The sequence below is a fragment of the Lacerta agilis genome, chromosome 6 (genome assembly GCF_009819535.1).
Source record: "Lacerta agilis isolate rLacAgi1 chromosome 6, rLacAgi1.pri, whole genome shotgun sequence".
Lineage (NCBI taxonomy): Eukaryota > Metazoa > Chordata > Lepidosauria > Squamata > Lacertidae > Lacerta > Lacerta agilis.
This window is the reverse complement of record NC_046317.1, coordinates 51,665,114-51,689,035: the sequence shown is the minus strand read 5'-3', so window position 1 is coordinate 51,689,035 and position 23,922 is coordinate 51,665,114. Positions and strand designations below refer to the sequence as shown.

General features: G+C 41.9%; 1 protein-coding gene across 12 annotated transcripts in view; it reads right to left on the bottom strand.

The window, feature by feature from the left end:
• Nucleotides 1-23,922, bottom strand: part of ANKS1A (ankyrin repeat and sterile alpha motif domain containing 1A) — a 130,394-nt gene that overhangs the window by 70,863 nt on the left and 35,609 nt on the right. For 8 of the 12 annotated variants that reach the window (XM_033152641.1, XM_033152642.1, XM_033152643.1 and 5 more), the window contains exons 3-11: nt 22,212-22,368; nt 20,391-20,453; nt 10,659-10,955; nt 10,001-10,076; nt 8,785-8,886; nt 8,050-8,142; nt 7,206-7,399; nt 4,647-4,727; nt 2,794-2,914 (exon numbers count right to left, since the gene is read on the bottom strand). In XM_033152641.1, coding sequence (XP_033008532.1) covers nt 2,794-2,914; nt 4,647-4,727; nt 7,206-7,399; nt 8,050-8,142; nt 8,785-8,886; nt 10,001-10,076; nt 10,659-10,955; nt 20,391-20,453; nt 22,212-22,368 — 1,184 coding nt within the window. Of the gene's footprint in view, nt 1-2,793; nt 2,915-4,646; nt 4,728-7,205; nt 7,400-8,049; nt 8,143-8,784; nt 8,887-10,000; nt 10,077-10,658; nt 10,956-20,390; nt 20,454-21,913; nt 22,049-22,211; nt 22,369-23,922 lie in introns of those variants that run through there. The other 4 variants (XM_033152646.1, XM_033152652.1, XM_033152653.1 and 1 more) reach the window with 2 other exon arrangements.

The following is a 23,922-nucleotide window of genomic DNA, read 5'->3' as shown; positions in this document are numbered from 1 at the left end:
ACACACACAAGTGCCTCAGATGTCTTTCATAGGGCAGAGCTTTCCAAACTGTGTGTCATGACATGTAAGTGTGTCGGCTGCAGTGTGTAGGTGTGTCATGCTAACACTCCCTGTGCTCCTCCCAGGGCTAGAAAGGGGTTAGTTTAACCTCCAGTTTGCTAGTAAAACTGAATTACTGTGTCACAAAATGATGCATGTCTTAAAAGTGTGTCACCGACATGAAAAGTTTGGAAAGCTCTGTCATAGGGTCTGGGTCAGTTCATATGGGGAGAGGCAGTCCTTGTCAGCTTATTAGTCAGTCAGTGAGTATTGTGAAGGGAGTTGGCGTCTGTATTACGTCTTGAATTACTGTGGTGACAGAAGTTCCTTGTACTTTTATATACCTGTATCTGTATCTGCAAAACCTAGGTATATGTCAACATCCAGAACTGTATTACTGAAGCTTTTATCTTCTGCAGCAGTGAACTGTTTGGGACCTTAAACTGCCTGTGTGTGGTGACTGGAACTGGAACTATGTAGGTCTCATACATCACATTCCCAACATAGCAGTAGTCAAAAGTTAGGCTATCCCTGTCCAGATAGGGGTGCAGCTGGGCCACCATCCAAAGCTGATGGAAGGCACTCTGCTCCACTGAAACCACCTGTGCCTCAAGCAACAGCAATGGATCCAGAAGTATCCCTAAGCTGGGTACCCAAGCTGGGAGTGTAACCCCATCAAGAGCAGGCCACCTCCCATCTATCCGGTCTAGATGTATAATGGGGAACATAATCTAAAAATCCCCAACCGGAATTAAGATTGCCGGAAAAAATATCAACAACCTCAGATATGCTGATGATACTACCTTGATGGCAGAAAGTGAGGAAGAATTGAAGAACCTTTTAATGAGGGTGAAAGAAGAGAGCGCAAAATATGGTCTGAAGCTCAACATCAAAAAAACTAAGATCATGGCCACTGGTCCCATCACCTCCTGGCAAATAGAAGGGGAAGAAATGGAGGCAGTGAGAGATTTCACTTTCTTGGGTTCCATGATCACTGCAGATGGTGACAGCAGTCACGAAATCAGAAGACGCCTGCTTCTTGGGAGAAAAGCAATGACAAACCTAGACAGCATCTTAAAAAGCAAAGACATCACCTTGCCGACAAAGGTCCGTATAGTTAAAGCTATGGTTTTCCCAGTAGTAATGTACGGAAGTGAGAGCTGGACCATAAAGAAGGCTGATCGCCGTAGAATTGATGCTTTTGAATTATGGTGCTGGAGGAGACTCTTGAGAGTCCCGTGGACTGCAAGAAGATCAAACCTATCCATTCTCAAAGAAATCAGCCCTGAGTACTCACTAGAAGGACAGATCCTGAAGTTGAGGCTCCAGTACTTTGGCCACCTCATGAGAAGAGAAGAATCCCTAGAAAAGACCCTGATGTTGGGAAAGATGGAGGGCACAAGGAGAAGGGGACGACAGAGGATGAGATGGTTGGACAGTGTTCTTGAAGCTACTAACATGAGTTTGGCCAAACTGCGAGAGGCAGTGAAGGATAGGCGTGCCTGGCGTACTCTGGTCCATGGGGTCACGAAGAGTCGGACACGACTGAACGACTGAACAACAACAACAAACCCTCTGGAAACCCTTTTAAAAACCAGCAGCACTTACCAGCCATTTTAAATGCATTTTATGCAGTTTTTGTGCTGTTTGGGGGCCATTTTTGCACCTTTTGCAGTTTAAATTGAATTATTTATTTCCCGGAGCCACACGTATATGCAGTCGTGCAAGAGTTGAACACACGTACATGTGGAGTTGCCTGTATGTCCCACTGAACATAGGACTTCCTTTCAAATCAATATGCATAGGAGCAGGGTGTATGATTTACACACTGTCCTTTGAACAGCAGTGCTTAGTTTCCATGCAAACCAAGGCCTTTAGCATAGTGCCACCAGTAATTTAGAATATTGTTCCTACTGAAAGCAGGTATAGACCCACAATTCTGATATGCTGTCAACTGCTGAAAAGATTTTTCTTTTAGTAATATTTTTAGAGAATTTATTTGATTCAGGGTTGGTCATTTATTCTGAATTTTATGTTTTATGAGTTGACCATTTAATAATATTATCTCTCTCTCTCTCTCTCTCTCTCTATATATATATATATATATATGAAGGAAAATGTAACACATGAAGTGCTTTCAAGTTACCTCGCACTTGAAGTAGTAGGGGTGCAAGCTTTGTAACAACAAAATTCAAAGAACATTGCAGTTATCAAATCACATGCAAGACACATTAGCTAGGCTCCTGTAGGACACAATAATTAAGTATCGAATATGAGGGAATAGTTAATTTCTATTAGGTGGGTCAATAGGAGATTTGTTTGTATGTGTTTGCCTCTCTCCTTTGTTAATTACTTTCCCAGCTGGCTTCAACAAAAAGAGCAGCTTATGTCAAAGGAAGCCATATCAGTTGGTGCATTGATAGATATTTTGATCAGAGCTGTTCCACTAATCCATGCATACCAATGATTTGTTGCCAAGATGAGAGACTTTCACCTAGCTTTATTTTTCCAAATTAAAACTTTTGTAAAACAAAAAGTTAAGACATTAATAGTCTTCACAGGTACCAGAAAAATGAACACTCCATCATGAATAAGATGCCAAGGAAGAAATAGTTTAACCAAAATCTTACAAAAGCATCTTATCAGACAGTCATTGCAAAATAAGCCTGCCCACCCAACTAAAACAATAATGGTTTGAACGTCTCATCTTCTGCCCAATACATGCTAATTACATATATTTGCAATAGCTTTTACCTTTTGTTTTTTTATCTGTTGCAGCGTGTTTCTTAGTTTCTGCTGTTAGCAGCAGCTCATAAGGATGCTCCTCTTCTTCATCAGCTGTGCTTCCCCTACTCTTCCTCTTGCTGACAAAACCCTGACCAAACACAAAGACATCAGCACACATGGCATGTGCAATTATGTAAAAGCTAGCAGTGTCACTGACAAGGCTCTTTTGGTCATGGAATACGTTAAGAGATCAAAATCTCAGAAATCTAACCTTCAGTGCTACAGTGTCTTCTTCCCCAACAGATAACACTCTTCCCCCTCCTACAACCCCATTACCATTCTGCCTCTACTATACCCACAAGTCCCTTAATGCTGTTTCTCTTCCACCTCAAATGTCCCATACCAAAACCCCCTTTTTCTGCTATAGTACTGCAAACTGAAGCACACTTTGCAGTGCCCTCAGAGTCCTTTAGTACTAGTGCAGTACAACTGTACCTTATATGGGAGTTACATTCTGGGAATGGTGCATATACACAAACTGCCCCCTTGGAACTGCATATACACAAGCACCCTTACCCTTGCAGATCCAGCACATCAAGAAGGCCTTGCCCGGTAAGTGCATATGCTCCAGGATGCTCTCACAAGATCTTGTGTGGCTGTCCGAGTTTCCATGAGATCTCACACAACCGTCCCCAGCCTTTGCACTGGGTTTGCTTGGGCAACCCAGCATGAAAAGAGCTTTTAAGCTCTCTGCCTTGCTTACTGGGCAAGGCCCCCTTGGTACGCTGGCTCTGGAAGTCTGGGGAGAGTCACATGAGATCTTGCAGTAACACAGACAGCCCTATGAGATCTCTATGAGCAAAAGCATCCTAGAGCCTGCGTGCTGAGCGAGCCTTGCCTGGTAAACAAGGCAGAGAGCTTAAAAGCTCTTTTCACGCCAGGAAAACCCAGGGCAAAAAGAGCTTTTAAGCTCTCTGCCTTGTGTGCATTTAATTTGTGCAATTTCAATCAGCAAGCATCAACCATGGGAGGGTGAAATGGCACAAGTTAAATGTTCATAAGATGCTATTGTACTGTACTTAAAGTGTAAAACAGGCACTAGTGAAATGCAGGAAGGGGTAAGTATCTTGTAGCAGCACACTAGCCTTAGAATGACAAGTTGCAACATTATCTGTTGTGAACTGTCCTGAGATCCAAGTATGATGGGTGGTATATAAATTTAATTACTAAATAAAATATATAAATCTAGACCTTTCCAAGACTGAAGAAAATACAACTACTATATAGGGGTTGGTGTCAAAAGTGATGCCGGAGGGAAGGGCTGAATCGGTGTGGCCATATGTAGGCACAGAGAATGAGAATATCAAGGATGTGGAGGTGTTTTTCCAACTCCAGTACCTTACATTGTGGTTGCATTTACAGGAAACCATGTCTGAACTGAACCAGAGTTTTCAGTGCCTAATGTGAACTTTTCTTCAAAGGAGAAATATTCTGTCAAACTAGGGTCGAGGAATACACCAGGCAGAAATGTATTCCACAGGTGCATGTCTAACGGAATGCCAGCTGTGGAATGAAAGATCTAGATGCTCTAAACAAGAGTGAGAATGGAGTTGGAAGTAGGTGATGTACTGGAAAGATACCAAGGCTTGTATTCAGCTAATGTTTACTCAGAGTAGACCTACTGAAATTAATAGATGTAAGTTAGGCATGACCATTAATTCCAATGGGCCTACTACAAGTAAAAGTTAGTTGATTGCAACCCTAACTTTCATAATAATCACAGAAGTGTAGAAAAAATATTTGTGTCTTCTAATATAATAAAATGTTTGGAGATACTTCCTCCACCGTAACAGCCCCTCAGAGGGAAACAATACACTTACCTTAGAAGACGAACTTTGCTTCTCTACAAGTTCCTCCTCTTCATCAGGGGGAGGCTTGGCAGGAGGAGGCGGACGCTCTCTCTACAGTACAGAAAGCCACTGTCAGTATCCTGTGCCAAATTCATTCCCAACTTTCAGATCTTTTTGGAAGCAGCAGGTATGCCCTGGAAGAACTGACCTTGCCTCCCTTCAATACCTCTGTTGATGGCAATTTAATGTTTTAAAATAATTATCTCATTACTGTGTTACAGTTCATGACTAGACTGACTAGAGAGAATTTGCTAATGTTTGATGATATGGCAGTGCTTTGCAAACCACAGAGCTTCACTGCGGGGGCACTGTGATGTACTATCTGCCTGGCACCTATATTTTCTGTTGTGGCACCACCCTGTGGAACCGCTGCCCCCCATAAATCAGGCAAGCGGCAACAGTGATGTGTTTCTAGTGCTTGCTGAAAGCTTATTTACTTACTCAGGCCTTTGGGGCACATTTATCCAACTCACTGCGTTTTAGCTGGTTATGCTTGCTACTGTATCATTCTTTATTGTCTTGATTTTAATGTCTTTGTATTTTAGCTAGTTTTAAACGACCATTATGCACTCACACAAATGTATAATATTAGGTAGTATATGAGTGGTTTTAAATAAAATAAGTATAATATCTGTCTTTGCATTAGTGCCACCAGAGAACTTTTGCATGCACTTTGCACTATCTAAAGATTGACTTAGATAGTAGTTTCAGGCAACCGATATTGGATATACTACATTTCACAAGTACATGGAAAGTTGGCATGGAAATAATGCTCTGGGCACCTTGCTTAAATTCTGCTTCATTAACATCCTAAAACTTCATGATGTTTCTAAAAACCACACCAGCAGACATTAATGCCAGGATGGGTCAGAAATGAGCATATAACCTGAGTCAGCAGGGGCGGAGGAAGGGGGGTGCGGTAGGGGCGGACCGCCCCGGGTGTCTTCACTAAGGGAGGTGACATCTGGCAGTCGCGGGCAGGCGGCGCACCAAATGTCTGCCATCGGCGGCTCGCTCCGCCCCCGGCTGCAGAGCGCACGCATCACTCCATGCACCCAAGCAGCTATCCTGGGAGGGCACCCTCCGCGCCCCACGCCCCTCGGGAGTGCACCCGCCCTGGGCAGTGCGGGTATATGCTCCGCCGCTGTGAGTCAGGCAAGGCTATACGTCGACATGCACACACCAAATTAAGACACTATAAGGAAGGCACCCAACATGCAAGCTGCCTATAATGCCAGAAGATGTGGTTCTTCCTTGGTCTGCATAAAAGGCTTCCTGATCAGGATTGCTCACTAGTATGAGTAACAAGAACACTCTGCCAGGGGTGGAACAAGGTGGGGGCGTTGGGAGCGGTACATCCCGGGTGCCAGCCTGGAGGGGGGTGACACTCGGCGCGCCCCCTGAAACACCCAAGCCGAGCCCCGCAGCCCAGTAAAGAAGCCTCACTTGGTTGCTCGTAAGGTTGCCGCGGGAGCGGCCAAGCGGCTCCATTCGCTACTGCACCCTGCTGCAGTGTTCCCTGTTATACGCCCGTCTTCATCTAACTGCCATGCTTTGTGTCCATCTCATGTTCTTCTTGCCCCAGATATAAGAGGATCCCCTATCTGACACAAAGACTGCCCATGCAAAAACAATCCATGTTCAGGTTTAGTTCACCGTGTGGTTTGCATTGATTTGTATGCTTATGATATGGAGTTATCAATCTTCACTTTATTAGTAGATTCCAGACTGCACTAGGCTATAGCGCTATTCTTCTCCGTTAGCTGTTAGCTTTTGTCTGTTTTCCTGTGCTCCATTATTGCTCAATGTGTATTTCTACAGTTTTCTATGAAGCTATTAAGTTAGAAGTAATGAAGGCAAGGTAGCATGCTTCCAATACACAGCTGTATCTGCTCCACAGTCTGTACAGACCTTGAGATACTAGATCCAGCAAATGCAGATCCTTTTAGGCAAGACTGCTTTCAGGGAAGCTATATAATTATCCTGTAAAGCCCCCAAGCTCCCCCTACTGGATTGCATCTACAAATTCTGTAAAGAATTAATTTGCTCCCAAACTAAATTCACGAACTAACAATGTGACAGAGAAGCCTTGCATTCAACATTCTTTGGATGGATGAAAGCTGGATGGAAAAAATATTTAAATGAAGGTCATGCTCTGCACAAGCTTCTTTCCTTGTAACTGAGTCAACAACCTGAGGTAGCAGTAGCAACATGTAGAGATTCATTACAGTGAACACATTCAACAGCCAAATATACTGGTGTAGAATTTCACCAAAATCTGGATAGCCATCACATCATGAAGTTATAATGCTCAAGAGCTCTGGGAGAACATCACGCGTAGCACATGCAGCAGGGAGTGGCTTCCAATTGCTCAGTAAGCAAAGCCTGTTGCAATTATTTAATATCATGGTCAAATTGTACAGCTAGGCTATCAACTTACTGCAAGTGTGGAGAGTGCACAGGCCTGGAGATATATCCCAGACTACTTTCCATAAAAAGGAAACAGACAACACACATCAGGTTACATACAGGCCTCACTCCTGTCACTTTAACACTGGTCATCTCCGCTTCCCTATTCACTGAATCTCTGTCTGAAGATCTTCCACTGGCAAGGCTGTCTAAAGAATGGCAGGATGTTGCATTGTACAAGACTTCATATGGACACTCATCTGGCTTTCCATCAAAATCTATGATCAGCTCTGTCACTGCTTTCTCCACATTCCCTAGAGAAAACAGAAATTGATAAATAATCAACAACAGTTGTAGTCATCCCATGCTGACGCACAACTGGAAAAGGTCCAGGGACACAGGGATTTGAAAAGGCCCAGAAAACATGCACAATATAGGGACACCAGATTGCAGAAATTAAACAGAAAGAACATTAGATCTGATGAAGGGAGAAGGGAATAAAAGAGAAGCAAGGACAGTATCATTGGGTAGTAAGCAACAGCGTACTAAATGACTGTGCCAGACAAGCAAACACGGGTGCAATATCACATTCAATGAAATAGCCACCTGCAGAAATTTAACTTAAGTGTTTTCTCCTATTCCCTTGCTATGCAGATTAACAAAAATTCAGCCTCTTGGGTTCTAATCTTTCTTTATATCAACTATTCAACAAATAAAGCAATACTAGTGGTGGGTGCTAAAAATCATCCTTCTTGGATTTATAGGTACTGCCCCAAAAATCTGTACAAACATTAATAGTCAGACTGCAGAAAATGGCATGTTTACAAATAATCACAACAACCTCAGTAAAATTACTTTTGTACTTGTTGTAGTATGAGACATGCCTCTCATGCACCCTGCAAGAGCATGTGTTATAATAGGTACTGATTACAATTCAGGTTTCCCTTTCCACCCAATTTCTTACCCTGGGGAACACGAACTGAGGTTTCAGTAGAGGTAGCTGATGCTGGCGGTGTCTTGTCTTCTGCTTTTGCTATCTTCTTCCCTGTTGTGCAATCTGAAAAAATAAAAAGTGCAAATCAGCTGTAGAAACAAAGAATATGTAGAAGCAGCAATGGTAGAGGTCTTACAGAGAACATACCAACTTAGTTTTAATGTATTCAGAACTGACAAATTTAATATGTGCTTATTAGACTTGGATGCTACAAATTTGACAAAAAAAGAGTCAAATACCTGTAGTACTAAGCCTATTATGTCTAGAAACAAATGCTTCGATTGGCCTTGTTTTCTCATTGATGGCTTAAGTTAATGATGCCAATTCCTTTAACGGCATGTCAGCACTCATCATATACTACTCATCAAATTCAGCACTCATCATATACTACACACACTTTTACTAGAAGTCAGTTTTTCACACCCGCATTAGAGTTCACTGAACAACCCAAAACGTTTATAAATTGATTCAGTTAGTCTAAGTCACCACACTTTGTGCATGTGTACAATAATGTTAAGTGGAATTCAACGTCACACTCTTTCAATCGTTCCCTCTGTGCAAGCAATGCAGCTTGCCAGATGGAATGACAACTCCTCTCCTCTACTCGCACACTGCTCTAAGGGTTCTCCCGACTCCTGTCCGAGCCAAATTTGGGGTGGGGGAGTGAGGAGGGGGAGTGGAAGCCCTGTTCCACAAGTGACTTACCTTCAATGAGAGCTGCTATTTGCTGGCTTTTCTGAGATGGAAGCTCCCTCACAATCTCCAAAGCAGTCAGGCCTCTGTTATCTTTTATATTCACATCAATGCCTTGAGACATATATAGAAAGGGTTACAAATTATTTTTCATTAAAATGTGGCTTTATACACAGTCTATCATTTAAAAAGCAATGGTCAAATTGTGAACTGTAATGCAGAACACTTAAAAGATGTTCAAGCATCCAGGTCAGATGTTTGACGCAGATAAAACATTTTCATACTCAAACCCTGATATAAAGAAAAGTCAAGGGCTGGTGTAATCCCTTCCTCCCCTCTGCATGTGCATTCTGCCTTCCTTCCAAGGCTTGCTTTAACCACAGTTTAGTATTGCTGTGCTGATGCATACAACAGTTAAAGCAAGTTGGGAATCCTAAAGTCGTGTAAAGGCTTTTTGTTTTATATTTTTTTAAAAATCTGATCCTGGCAAACCTTAAATATAATTAAGCACTGATGTAAATTTGGCACTCAATTGTGGTGAAAGCAAACTGGGGGAAGAATTTGTAGCGCACAAATTCTTGACCTCCAAATAATGATTATGGCTGCATCAAGCAATATAAGGCTTCTTACATAAATAACCAAACCAAACAGAATCCAGGGACACCTTAAAGATTAACAATTTTATTATGGAATAAATTTATACCAAGATAATATTATTCATCTTTGCTATTTTTGCTATAACATGAATACAACTATTATTCTGGAATAGAAAAAAAAAATCTCTGTCCTATTGCAGAATTTCTGAATCTGCTGAGAACACAGTCCTAAGTATTCCAGCCTTGTGCTATGTCCAGACAAAGCTATGCAAATATTCTTTCTGGTGGCCAGGCCAAAATTATAAAATTCCTTTCCTTCAAGACATATAACAACCCCCAAACTAGTTTAGGAAGTATAGCAAGACCTTTTCTCTTTGGACTGATTTGTGGAGTCTATGATTGTTAAATGTGAAGTTTTAGTAAGTTCTATTTAGCTTTTATTAACACTGATCCTTGGGTATGCAACATAACTTTTAAAAGGCTGATGGTGGAGGGAAAGACCTTCAGAGGCCTAAATACAGCTTATATTGCAGGATGTTTGCAATGAAAGAAAAAAATATTCCTCAAAACATTCACTACAGTCTAAAGATCACAGTACAAGTGATACATCATTTTAGCAGAAAGATTCTCACCCGCAGCTAGCAGTATCTGTACTACATCTGTTTTGCCAAATAAAGCTGCTTCGTGCAAAGCACTGCCTTTTTCCGTCTGTAAATCAAACACAGCATGAATCCAAGTTGTGAATGCAATCAGAGAACATTGAAGGCAATACTTGCACATACGCAAGGACTCATTTCACAAACAAAAGCCAGCTGCTACAGCTCATCCACAACTAGAAAAAAATCCCCCAAGCTTCTTTACCAGTACTGAGATTCTAGTGTTTAAGGCAGCTTCTTCAAAATTATGTGTAATCACTTTGAACCACATCAATCAGAAACTACTTAACCTCTAATCCACACCAGAAGCTACTTCACCTCTAATTCAGTTTTAAGAATCTCGTGTGTTTCCCTTTGCGAAAGGAGTAGTAACACAGAAAGGTTGGGAAATTACCGGTAGTTGAAAATGTAGCCACTTCTGTGAACTTGCTATAGGGGCATGCTTGCCAGAGAGATCATAGCAATCTGGAACTGAACCTGCAGGTCAACCCCTGTAATCCTTAAAGCATTTCCAAAGGAGAGCTCTGATTAGGTTTCATTTAACTTAGTACCTCTTCCAAGGGAATTAATGCCAATATCCAATACCCAGAACATTACTTCAATATTAAATTCACAAAACTCCCAAACAAAGTACCTGGTAATTGTTATCCATGCCAGCATCCAGGAGAACATGAACTACAGCTTTATGGCCATTCCTAGCAGCCAGATGCAAAGGTGTGTGTTTCTTAGTATTGCAGCTTAAAAGATTGGGATGAGCATTGAGCAACATTTTCACAACTTCTAATCTCCCGTAGAGTGCAGCCAAGTCAAGAGGAGTCTCAAATTTGTTATTGCGCATAGTAGGGTCAGTCAACTCCTCCAGAAGAACCTTCACCACTTCTGTATGGCCATACTGAGCTGCACAGTGCAGTGCCGTCTCATTGTCGTTATTCTGAGATTACACAAATACAAAAACCATTAGGACTCGGATTAAGAGAGAATGTTACCATCTCTAAAATACCAACTCATAGGCAGTTGTTGATTTAAATATAACTATAATAAAATGGTTTGATCAAATTCCTCCCTAAGGTTTATGCAGTGCCACATTGATAAAAGAACAAAGGCATACAGGCATCTGGAAGATAGAAGTCAACAGTGCACGGCCCAATAGTTCATTGTGAGAGAAATAGCAATGCTTCCATAATTTCCCCCTAGCATTTATATTTACTTCATCAATGTTACAAAGTGTGTCAACTTTGTGTATTTATCCAGATTTCAAGAAACATAATTTTAATGCACAATGCAATGGCTGCAAGTCCCCTTGCTTATACTTTTGTTTATAAAAGTCTATAGAACTTGCCTGCAGTTAATTAATATTGTATTACTACTTTTTTTTTAGTAAAAGAAGCTTATTGTGATCCAAAGAACTATAAAACTAGTTCTGTAAGTCAGACTTCTATTGAGCAATAGGCCCCTATGCCACAATTGCTTCTTGAAACAAGAGGAAGTTTCAAATACTGTACACAGCTTGTGGTATCATAGAATTGTGGAGTTGGAAGGGACCCTGAGGATCATGTAGCCCAACTCCCTGCAATGCAGGAATATGCAACTATCCTACATAGGGATCGAACCTGCAACCTTGGCATTATCAGCACCACGCTCTAACCAACTGAGTTATCCAGATATGGTATGAGGAAGACAGCAGTCAAAAATGTGACTAGTCTGGGCCAAGCCACTTTGCAGGAGTCTAAGCAACTCTTCAGATCTTAGTTGGTATTTAGATGAAGGCACTACTGAAAGAGGGTTGAGAAACTTAGATACCGTGTTTCTCCTAAAATAAGACACCGTCTTATATTTTTTTTCGCCCAACAAAACACAGTATGGCTTATTTTCAGGGGATGTCTTATTTTAACCGTGTTGCATTGGTACGCTGCATAGCCACGCCTCTCCAGGCTGTTTTAATGGGAGGTGCCACGTCACTATGGCTTATTTTCGGGGTATGGCTTATTTTCGGGGAACGGCTTATATTTCACACATGCATAGAAATCCTGCTATGGCTTATTTTATGGCTATGTCTTATTTTAGGAGAAACAGGGTACATAAACTATGTATGTAACTAGCTGAACTGACTAGGTTATCCTGAGCTTGCTTCTATCAGAAATGCTCCAATTTAACAAAAATACACTAATACTAGAATTATGAAAGCTGGGCAATTTTGCACTGGACAAGGTGTAATATAGAATACTTTGTAGTTTAATCCTGCATGCTATGTTTTGCTGTAGTATGTTGGACCACATGAAAGCATGGCAAAAATGGCCAAGATAGAAAGAAGCTCAGATCTACCGGTACGTTCAGAAGCTCACTATTTAATAGCATGCTGCAAACAAAAAGGAAATTAATATGAACAGTGACATGTATGCACAGAATCTGAGAAACTGGTGGCGGGGGTGAGTACAAGTGCTCATGAATTGCAAAGTAACAGCCCAAGCTGAGGAATTGCCGGGGGGTGGGGAGATTTATAGCAAAGGTGAAACTAGATGAGGTAATGCAACATTAAGAGCAAGCACAGAAAATCACAAGGAATAAAGAGAGAGGGCATATGGCTCAGGGTTTATAATCAAGATGCAGCACTTAAGAGCAGATACCAAAGAATCTTGATGTATTTTGACAGAACATTACATATGAATCATATATCATGTGCCACAGGAGTCCACAACATCAGGAAAATAAATCAAAAGTGCTGGCTTCATCCTACTCTGCATACTTTACAGCCTCTAGTATTAGTATCTGGTTAACGTGAATATTAATTGAAGAGACAAGAAGATACTAAGAAAAGAGGGTGTGTATGATTAATATTTAAGGCAGCTACATTATCATACTTTAATCTGTTTTTAATCAATAGACGATTTACATTTAAATTTGCATATAAACAATATAAAAAATATAGGTGCATCTGAGATCCACATAAGAATTTATAATTTAAAAAGGAGCTCCCATTAGATTTTTAAGCCTCTGGAAAGTGGCTATGTTTTCCGCTCCAGCTCAGCAACTGGTTCTGAGGGAATTTTTATAATAAATATGAAGTTACTATTCCTTAAGAGACTAATCCTTAGTCTCTAATTTCCACATACCCCAAAACCATAAGGACACTTAACTTTCAGCCTCACAGATCAGCTAGAGCTGATTAATGCAGAAAAATGTATAATTTTTTTGATGGAGTTAAAGCATTATCTTCTCATGTCAGAGAGTTTCAGGTTCAAAGGACTTCAGAAATTTCTTGTAAGGAGCTGCGAGAAAATGATTGCTCTAGTATATTCCCAGTTGCCTGAGAAGCCAAAAGGAAGTTCTTCCTGTACCTGCTCCCCATAAAAGTAAAAGGTTGGGGGATATCTTTCATTTGAATGAATCTATTTATTTAAAAGTATTTCAACACCAGTTAATATTTAATAATTCCAAAGCAGTATACAGCATAAAAACAATAAAGCACTATCATTTTCAGAAGGTAAAACTAAAGATGTTTGGTTTTCCAAAAGCAGTTCATGTGCTTCTTCATCAAACGTAGACTTACCAAGCTAAATGTTTTCCAATCACAAACATATTTTTAAGACCCCACTCACTGAAGAAATTTGAAAAAAATTAAGTTTAACCCTCTAAAGATATGTAAATAGGTAACTTATTCTTTAAAATGATCTCCCCCACTCACCTGCCAAGTCAGGACTGTGCATACATGCTCCCTTTATACTGCCTCTGATTACTGGCAGCAGATAGCATGTAGACACAAGCCATTGTGCCAAGTGGATTGTTTTCCTTGGGCCTGACAGGTGTAGCAGTTGGGAGAGAGTATGTATTATTGGAACCCAACTCTTCCCACCCTCTGGAGACATGCCAAACAGACCACTTCTGGCTTGAGCAATGGGCTGCAACAGGCAGCCACAAACTTCATGATGCAAGGTGCACTGAGAAAATTGTTTCAATGCACATTTCCCTTGCTAGATCAGAAATGGCGAGTGTAAATTGAATGCCCATCCAATGCACATTCAAGTGTGCACTCCACTGAAAGCAATGTAATGTTGACTGGCAACCTCCAGGTATCAAAATGCATCTGATTTAAGATCTTAATTCCTAATCCTAACAAGTGATATGCATACAGAAGCAGGTTCTCCTTACTTGCATCGGGACAAGGAAGTGTGGGTTGGGGATGAAAAGGAAAGGGGGAAACTGGGGGGGGGGATAATAATGTTTGCTCTGCTTCATGCCCTGTTCCAGTCCCCCCCTCACAAACCTGCACCAAGTGATTCACATGTAAAAAGGCAGTGGCTTGCCATATAGCAGACTGGAGCAAGGGGGGGGGACCACAACCCTCTATTTGTCAGGGGCCTACATTTGTACTTTATAACAATCAAGATCAAACATTACATCATGTGTGTGGAGAGGGTCAAAATAAGTCGTTGAAGTATTTTTCAAATGGAGAAAATATGTTTTGAAGTTTTTTCTCCTTGACATATGAGTGGACTTGTTGCAAGTCCCACCAGAAGGAAGCAAAAAGCAAGAAGAAGAAAATCAACCTGACTGAAGCAAGCTTTCACTGTATGACAGCCTACAACTGAAAGCACTACTGATGGGCATACAAAATGGCATACTTCTACTGTTTCTGTATGCAGTCTGTGCAGGTTTATAAAATACATTTATAGTTTTAATTTTTTTTCAGCTCCCACAGAATGCTTAACAAAGGATATTTGTGATAGAGAAATGAAATTACTTTTTAAAATTTCCTAATTTATTATACATGTTAAAGAGACCTAGATTAGGTTTGAAATGTCACTTGATTTTAAAAGCACATTAAGACCTTATTAAAATTTTATTATGTTCAAAAGTTCACTAAGTCTTAGGAATACAAAGTTATTTAAGAACCTAAGAAGAGCCTGCTGAATCAGGCAAATATCCCATCTAGTCCAGCATCCTGTTTTCACTGTGACCAGTCAGATGCCTCTCTCTCTCTCTCTCTCTGTATATATATATATATGCACGTATGTATGTTTTCTTGATTTACAAAGGTATGCGCAATGTCTCTTTTTTCAAGTTACATTTTCCATAGGTCAGTTTCATTCATTGAGACATTAGGGTTACATTAGGAAGAAAAAAGGGGGGAAGAGGTGGAGGGGATGGGGTCGGGAGGCAATATTTCTATTTTGCTTAATTTATGTGTGTGTTTTTGTGTCAGCGTTGTTTGTGCAGGTTGTCAGATGCCTTTTTGAAGCCTGTAAGCAGCACATGAGCATAATAGTGCTCTGCTCATCTGCAATTCCCAGTAACTGGTATTCAGAGGCACACTGCCTCTGTTTCATAGGCATAAGCATTTTTGACTCAGAGTAGCCTGCATATGTGAATATTCCATACATCTGCCCTTGCCACAAGCACTACCCTTGCTTGAAACTATTTGCCATTTCCTCCCCTCTATCTGGAAAATTTGTCCCACCACATCATTTTAAAAATGTAGAAATGATTGCACAAACATCAAAAGTAAATTGTTACACTTTAGAATTCCCGCCCCACAAGAGATTCATTTCCCCATTATAAAATAAATACTTCATGTAAGTAAAGTTTCGGTATATTGTGTGTTAGGGACTTTTCAGTATGGAGTAAAAATGACTGAGGTGGAACATGATATAGATGAATAAAGCTATGGCATGGAGAAACTGGATTCAAAGAATCCTGCCCATTTCTCACAGTACCAAAATTTGTGGTCATCCAATAAAATTCGCTAATAATAGGTTCAGGACTGACGAAAGGAAATAGAATTATGCACAATATATAATTATGGAATTAACCAATATAATATATGGTGAGACGGAACTTTTAGATGCCTTTTTAAATGTTCAATTCATGGAAACTGGATCTATCTATTAACTAGCAGTGGGGAACTGGATCCAGCCAGTGGGCCAAATCTTCATCTCCTCAACCCCCTACAAGTAAAATTTAACAGGTAGGTGGGGCTGTTCACCTGTCAATCAACTCACATCATTATGACGAGGTGACCAGTTTTCACCAACATGGCTTGTAGAGGTCTGCCTGTGGTGCTTGAAGCCCCAACAAACAACTGATCACTGGAGCTTCAAAACACTGCACATGACTCTCTGCAGGCATTGACCATCAGCTGATAGTTGTGAAGAGCCACACAGCAATTTCAAAGTCCTGAGTTTAGTGCCCTCTAAGTGGTGCCTGCAAACCCCTTTTTGGTTCAGCTGTGTCTTTTGCCTGCCGCACACCTGACATCAGGCGAGTGTGGCTTTGCAAAAATAGCCTCACAAGTCAATTTATGGAACTTCTTTCCAGAGGATATTTTGTCTGCTCCCACAGTGAATATTTATATATAAAGTCAAAACATTGTTAACCCCAGGCTTTGTTTCATATGTGGTCCCTTTAGCATTTGCACTGTTGCGATTCTGTATCTTATGTAATGATTTTTTAATGACTGTCACTTACCTTAGATGGATATCTAATGATTTCTAATATGAAGCTGCCCTGTACTCCAAATAGGAGGAAGGGCATGATATAAAAAGAACAAGCAAACAAATAAAATGCACCATATTTTCATGGCAAGTTGTGAAAACTCCATAAACAGTATGGGCATTTGCTTTCCATTTAATGGAGAAAAGCAGCTATTCAGTAACCACCAGTCCTTCCATCTGAAAGCCATGGAGACTTGCGCCACATGAGACTTGTACTAGCCTTGTGGATTTTGACACTGCTGTTGTTAAAAACCCCTCGACATATCAAAATTGCCACTTGGGGGGGGGGAGCCTAAAGCCTGCTCTGACTCACGGGATCAGTTTCATGATTCTTTGGCTCCTAGCGCTAGACTTCAAGTAAATGATCTTGCTTTGTGTTCTTGCATGTGTCCAGAGAGCCAAAACAAAATTCAATTCCACAATTGCCTCTTTGTTCTACATAGATTTAAATTTTGTGGTGCAAAAGGTGCATAGGCTGTATGACCAAATATTTTGGATTACACTCTTGGATAGTGTAAATGGGTTGTATCAAATAAAGTTGTTCTGGACTTCCACTTGTGCAACAGAATTGCCCCTCCTTCTCCTCTCCTCATGCATCCCTTCAAATCTGCTCTGGAGGGTTGTGGGCATATGGGGAAAGAGAAGGAGAGAAAGTTGCACAAGTAGAACTCCATGAGCTAATGAAACTACGTTGTTGGATGCAACCCAGTGCTCTATTTAGTTGCAAACCCATTTTAATTATTTGAGTAACCAAATATATGAATCACCAAAGAGAAAAGTTGGTTTAAATCCATTGATCTTCTTCCTTAATTATTTAAAATACTGGGATTGTATCCAAATGCTGCCCCTGCAGAAGTAGAAAAGCTTTTGATCCAGAAGGCAACATCCACTAATGGAGAGAAAGCAGATTTTACAAAATTCCCCTCCTTCATGCAGTGCAAGCCCTCTCAACATTTCTTCTAGATGGTTTCCCAACCCTCTAGTCAGGACACTGGGAAACTAGCAAAATATTGCCTCCCTTCTTCCTCTGTTAGTAGACAATTCCCACGGGAGCAGGAGCAGGAGCACCAGGAAAACCAATTGGCTGATGCAAATATTGGCCACCATGTTCTTCACGATACCATAAGAAAGGCTGTTCCATGTATCATAGAGTGTGATATACAATCTTTATGAGTGCCAAGGAAGTGGGGAGCACAGTTTCTGAAGAACCCCAATGCCCCAAATCCTCACTGGTACTTGGCAGGGGCAAAGTCCAAGCAAGCAATTTAGTGATGCAATCACAAGAACTTGTGCATTATTATTCCTATCACAGTAGGTCATTTACTATACTAATGATAGGGTCATACAGTATTAAAAGCCCTGGTGCATAGTTTACGTCCCACATTTCCTGTAATAGGAATCTACAGTGGTACCCCGCAAGACGAATGCCTCGCTAGACGAAAAACTCGCAAAACGAAAGGGTTTTGCGAGTTTTTAGTTGACTCGCAAGACGAATTCGTCTATGCCTGTTTTTCGCAAGACGAATTCGTCTGGCGAGGTACCACTGTAAGCTGGCTTACCTTTTCGCTCTGGTCGGGAGGGGTGATGTCCGCGTCCGCCATTCTGGATCGACTGTGCATGCGCAGTCGATCCAAAATTGCAGACGCGGACAACATCCCTCCCGACCGCAGCGAAAAGGTAAGCTCCGCTGCCGGTCGGGAGGGGGCCGTGGGATCGTGCCCGATGTCGGGCATGATCCCACGGCCCTCTCCCTCCTTCCCGGAGCCCCGCCGCTGCGTTTTAAGACTGCAACGATCGTTGCAGTCTTAAAACTCGGCGGCGCGGAGCTCCGGTGCCGGTCGGGAGGGGGCCGTGGGATCGTGCCCAATATCGGGCATCATCCCACGGCCCTCTCCCTCCTTCCCGGAGCCCCGCCGCTGCGTTTTAAGACTGCAACGATCGTTGCAGTCTTAAAACTCGGCGGCGCGGAGCTCCGGTGCCGGTCGGGAGGGGGCCGTGGGATCGTGCCCAATGTCGGGCATCATCCCACGGCCCTCTCCCTCCTTCCCGGAGCCCCGCCGCTGCGTTTTAAGACTGCAACGATCGTTGCAGTCTTAAAACTCGGCGGCGCGGAGCTCCGGTGCCGGTCGGGAGGGGGCCGTGGGATCGTGCCCAATGTCGGGCATCATCCCACGGCCCTCTCCCTCCTTCCCGGAGCCCCGCCGCTGCGTTTTAAGACTGCAACGATCGTTGCAGTCTTAAAACTCGGCGGCGCGGAGCTCCGGTGCCGGTCGGGAGGGGGCCGTGGGATCGTGCCCAATGTCGGGCATCATCCCACGGCCCTCTCCCTCCTTCCCGGAGCCCCGCCGCTGCGTTTTAAGACTGCAACGATCGTTGCAGTCTTAAAACTCGGCGGCGCGGAGCTCCGGTGCCGGTTGGGAGGGGGCCGTGGGATCGTGCCCAATGTCGGGCATGATGCCACGGCCCCCTCCCTCCCTCCCGGAGCCGCGGAGCTGCGTTTTAAGACTGCAGCGATCGCTGCAGTCTTAAAACACAGCACCGCGGAGCTCCGGTGCCGGTCGGGAGGGGGCCGTGGCATCATGTCCGACGTCGGGCATGATGCCACGGCCCCCTCCCTCCCTCCCGGAGCCGCGGAGCTGCGTTTTAAGACTGCAGCGATCGCTGCAGTCTTAAAACACAGCACCGCGGAGCTCCGGTGCCGGTCGGGAGGGGGCCGTGGCATCATGCCCGATGTCGGGCATCATCCCACGGCCCCCTCCCTCCCTCCCGGAGCCGCGGCGCCGTGTTTTAAGACTGAAGCGAGCGAACAGCAGCGCTGCTGTTCGCTCACTGCAGTCTTAAAACGCGGCTTGGCTTGGCTCCGGTGCCGGTCGGGAGGGGCCCCCGGACCTTTTTTCCCATAGGAACGCATTAATTAAATTTTAATGCGTTCCTATGGGAAAAGGTGCCTCGCAAGACGAAATTTCCGCAAGACGAAGAGTCTTGCGGAACGAATTAATTTCGTCTTGCGAGGCACCACTGTACTTGCAAAAGTGCCTTCCTATTAATTTCAAACCATCATATTTTAGTGTATGTAAAGCCATGCAGATGAAGCACAGTAAGGTTTTAGTTGGCCCTTAACAGTAGTTGAGTAGGTATAACAGAAGAGCTCAGTCACCCTGGTATTAAAAAATAAAATAGACTGCTTTATATTATTTCTTTGGAGCTTGATTATAACAATCAATTAAATAGTGTGGTTCAAAATATACTACTAGACTGCATATGCAGTAACCTCAGATCTCCTTCAATGATTCTCAAAAGTTTTGTTTCATAAATTATGCTTGTACTTTATAAATGAGGAACTGCTACCAGTAGAAGCAAGGGTGAGATATAGGCAAGACTGAGACAAAGCAACAGTTAGATGCCACAATGCAACCAGTGAAGCAAGAAAGGATACATATAAACACAGGTATTGTTGTTCTCAGTCAACCATTACCAGAAATATTCTGGAATGTGACCCTCAATCTAGGTTTAGAGTGGTGTGTGGAACAAGCACTCTCACTATTTATGCCTTCTTATTAAATGTGGGAGCCAATACTGAAACACTGTGAAATCATCTGTTGAAATTCTGCATCCAGGCTGGGAACTGACCAGCATCCCAACTATAGAATATCAAAGAATGGGAGGAAACCCCCCTAAATATCAAGTAGAATTCCCCCATCCAGACTATCAAAGGCTGCTTAACATAAATTCCACAGTAAATCGTTTGCATTTACAATCATGACCCTCCCCACCTCACAAGCAGGCATCATCAACCAACTAGATGATAATGCACCTAGTAGCACAAAAATACAACGCGGAGAAATGATGTAGTGAAATAGTGGCAGAGAAGTACACACCTTGGCATTGATATAGGGGTCAAAGGGGCCGTACTTTTTGAGTTCTTTGATCTCAAGAGCATTCTACAAAAAGGAGAGGAAAAGAAAACGTGATGATGAAATGGGCAAGATATAGCAACAAAGCAGTGAGTGACTCTGAACGGGAGGAATGACAGAACACGACAATATTTCATTCCAATGAAAAGCAATTAATCACACTGGCCATTCCAGCTGTCAATAACTGCACCATGCACATCATTTTAAAGATAGCATGCAAACGTTACGTGACAATCTTTTACAGTTCGCTGTTTAACATTTTTTGTATGTTTTGTCTCATGCTAGCCACAGATTGCAAGATCATTCACTTTCATATGGCCCCTTCCAATAACCCTAGAGAATGGTGAACAGTGTTATAAACTTAAATGCTGTTGACTGGAACAAACTAAATGATCACAGCTGCGCTTGAGAACATGATGAGCCCAGCCGAAATTTTAAAAAAAGATTTGCCAACAATATAATCAAAGGCCATTTTAACATACAAATTTAGCTATTTTCATATGAAGAATATTACTAATCAGCAATTGAACAGCACTGCCGACTTTCTTTTCAACTAGAGATTGTATTCCTATAATAGACTATTTATGGGAAACATCACAAATCTACATGACTTCATAGCTGTTAAACCCCCACAATCATGGAATTTTATCTTTAATTGTGAACAAAGTGTGCTGCCCATCCCATCCTAGTTGCAACGTGGTCCACACTGGCTGAAGTAGTCACTGTGTGGTTCAGCATGGGTGATGCTTTCTATTGGAAGTGAATATATTTACAAAAGGCATATCCTCAATTACTTTAAGTCTCACCCAAAGTGATAAAACACACACACAGTGCCCACAGTACAGAGCGACCTCCAGCCAGGCCGCAGTAACACAGTCTGGTAAAAAAGAACTCCACGGCATTCACAATGCTTCAGTTTCTTTGAACACTAGTACCTTTTTAATTTGACGCTATCTTAGTTGCAAGAAATCTGAAGAAAATTTGTCAACCAGTTATAATTCAATAGCATTAGAATACAAATACCCCAAAGACCAGTGTTTCACAAAAAACTAGAACAGGGGGAAAAAATGATTCACGGCAATAGTCAGACTAAACTAACCAACATATATATTCAACTTTCATTGTGTGTTCAGTGGGGTGTAAAGGACATTTGGGTTTTTAATAGGAATTTTGTAATTCTGCTAGCTTCCAGGATAAATATAAGTTGTATTTTTTAAGATGCAAGTCAAATGGAATGCAATTTTTTAAAATTGGGGCAAGTACATATTCCCCTCCCACTTGAGTAGAATCACTGCTCTTTAGTAGGTTAATAATGAATAAGTGAAAGCTTTACTATAATGAACTTCACAATATTAGCTTGCTAAGCACAAGTACTAGCACAAACTAAGCGCAGCTACAAAAACATGACTAAAGGAGACTAAGGTTACTTTAATTGGCTCCAACACAGAAAGGAACTGGTACATCAACTACACCAAGTTTCAAATTACCCAGCAAATGGAAGAAAAGCAATGGTTAACATCCTTCCATCCTGCACATGTTGCAGCTCATGTACTGCTTACTTCCACAGTTTCTAATCAGGTGCCCGGCCAGAAGTGCAGCTTTCAAGACAGGTATTTGTTTTCCTGCATAGAGATAGTATTTAACATTTAACTCCTTGCCATGCAATAAATCCTGAATAAATCTGAGTTTCATAGATGCTGAGTATCATAGATTCTCACTCTCCTGGAGAATAATCCTAATATTATTAGGTTATTAAGAGCATGAAAATAAGAAACATATTCAGACCTGCTCATTCACTTTAGTGTGAGATGGTCCCTGGTGTATTAGTAGTTTCACTATTTCAGCATCTCCTTTCCAAGCTGCCAAATGAAGAGGATAACAGCCTTTGCAGTCAGCCACGTTGGTTAATGCATCATTCCTTAAAAGAACTTCCACAACATCCCTGTAGGGAGGAGAAATGATGTTGTGAGATATTTAGAGTAAGTCTAGATGAGAGTCAATAAGGAAAAGAAAACTGATTTAAGATACATAAACAGAATGCTTGAGAATACATTTTATAAGTCAGTCTGAATAGATTCAGCTTTCAAAATATTTTTGGATTCAGGTGTTCAGTTAGAACCACAGAAATGAAAGCAGCCTTGTAGTTACTTCCACCCAGAGAAAATAAGGCTGCAATCCAAAGCACACTTACTGGAAGTTAACTCTTGGAAGAGAGTTAGTAGAGCTTATTGTGGAGGAAGTGGGCTGGAATAATTTATTTTAATCACTCAAGCTGCACATGAGTGTGCAGGGGGGTTTGTACTAATCTCTAAAGTTGAGCTAAGGCTCATCCGAGCAACTGAACTCCTGAATGCTCACAAGCTAGCTATATTTGCATCAAGATGGCTTGAACAAGGCTGGTGTTTCACTGCTTTAGTATATTTTGAATTTTATTTGTACAATTTATGTACACTAAGAGCATAAAACCAACTGTAAGCAGATCAATACTGATCAAGTTAACAGCAAAACATATATCAGTGTTTCTCAAACTGAAGGGGGCAGCACTAAAGGAGAATTGTCTTACATAACTTATTAGTTACAAAGGTGTAAGTACCACAGCTATAGAATGGAGGGAATTGCTATAGAATCAGAGGTGTCGGCTTCTCCAGAGGATGGGGGTGGGGCCTGAAGCAACATCACACATGTGATGTCACAAGGTGCCAGGGGACAGAGCCAAACGCCCTCCTAAAATTGAGGGGGGCACGCCGCCTCAAAGTATATCTAATCTATCTATCTATCTATCTATCTATCTATCTGAGGGGCTGAAACTGCCTTGGCCCTAGGAGTTGGCACCTATGTATAGGGTTGCAAGTTACAGCTGTGAGTCCAGTTGTCCCAGATGGTAGTAAAATGTTGGTTAATGCTGGGAAAGGCCCAGGAATTGGGCTGAAAGGTGGAACAGTGTGGTGGGGCTATAAAGCAGTTACCGTAAGTGTAACTAATATAGATACTAAAAGGTTCTGAGGGGTTAAGAACTAGAATGACAAAGTTTAGAAAGTGGCTTGAGAAGCATTGGATGAAATTTTCAAGTCTGCCATAAGCTCAGCTTTGATCAACTACTCCAGCAAGTAACAGAATATATGCCTATAATGAAGATATCACACAATCTGCATAGCACAACAGTATTTAGGAATGCCGATACAGGCTTCAAGAGTTTGCTAAAGTACATCTATGGGGTAAATTGTCATTGGGCCTTGACCATTGATATTTGACCAATGGTTTATTTGTTTTTAACAATTAAAACCTGAGGAAACCTAAATTACATAAAGCAAATGTGTTGGCTTCCATTTTGTGGAATAATCTCTCACCCAACTGGAATCTATATGCAAAGTTTATCAGGAAAAGTAACTGAATCCTGACAACCTCCCCCACCCCTGAAAAAACCCTACTTTGGTATTTGATCTGGAACACAAGAAGCAGCAGTATAAAGTTATGAATCAATTTCCTTAGAGCTGCC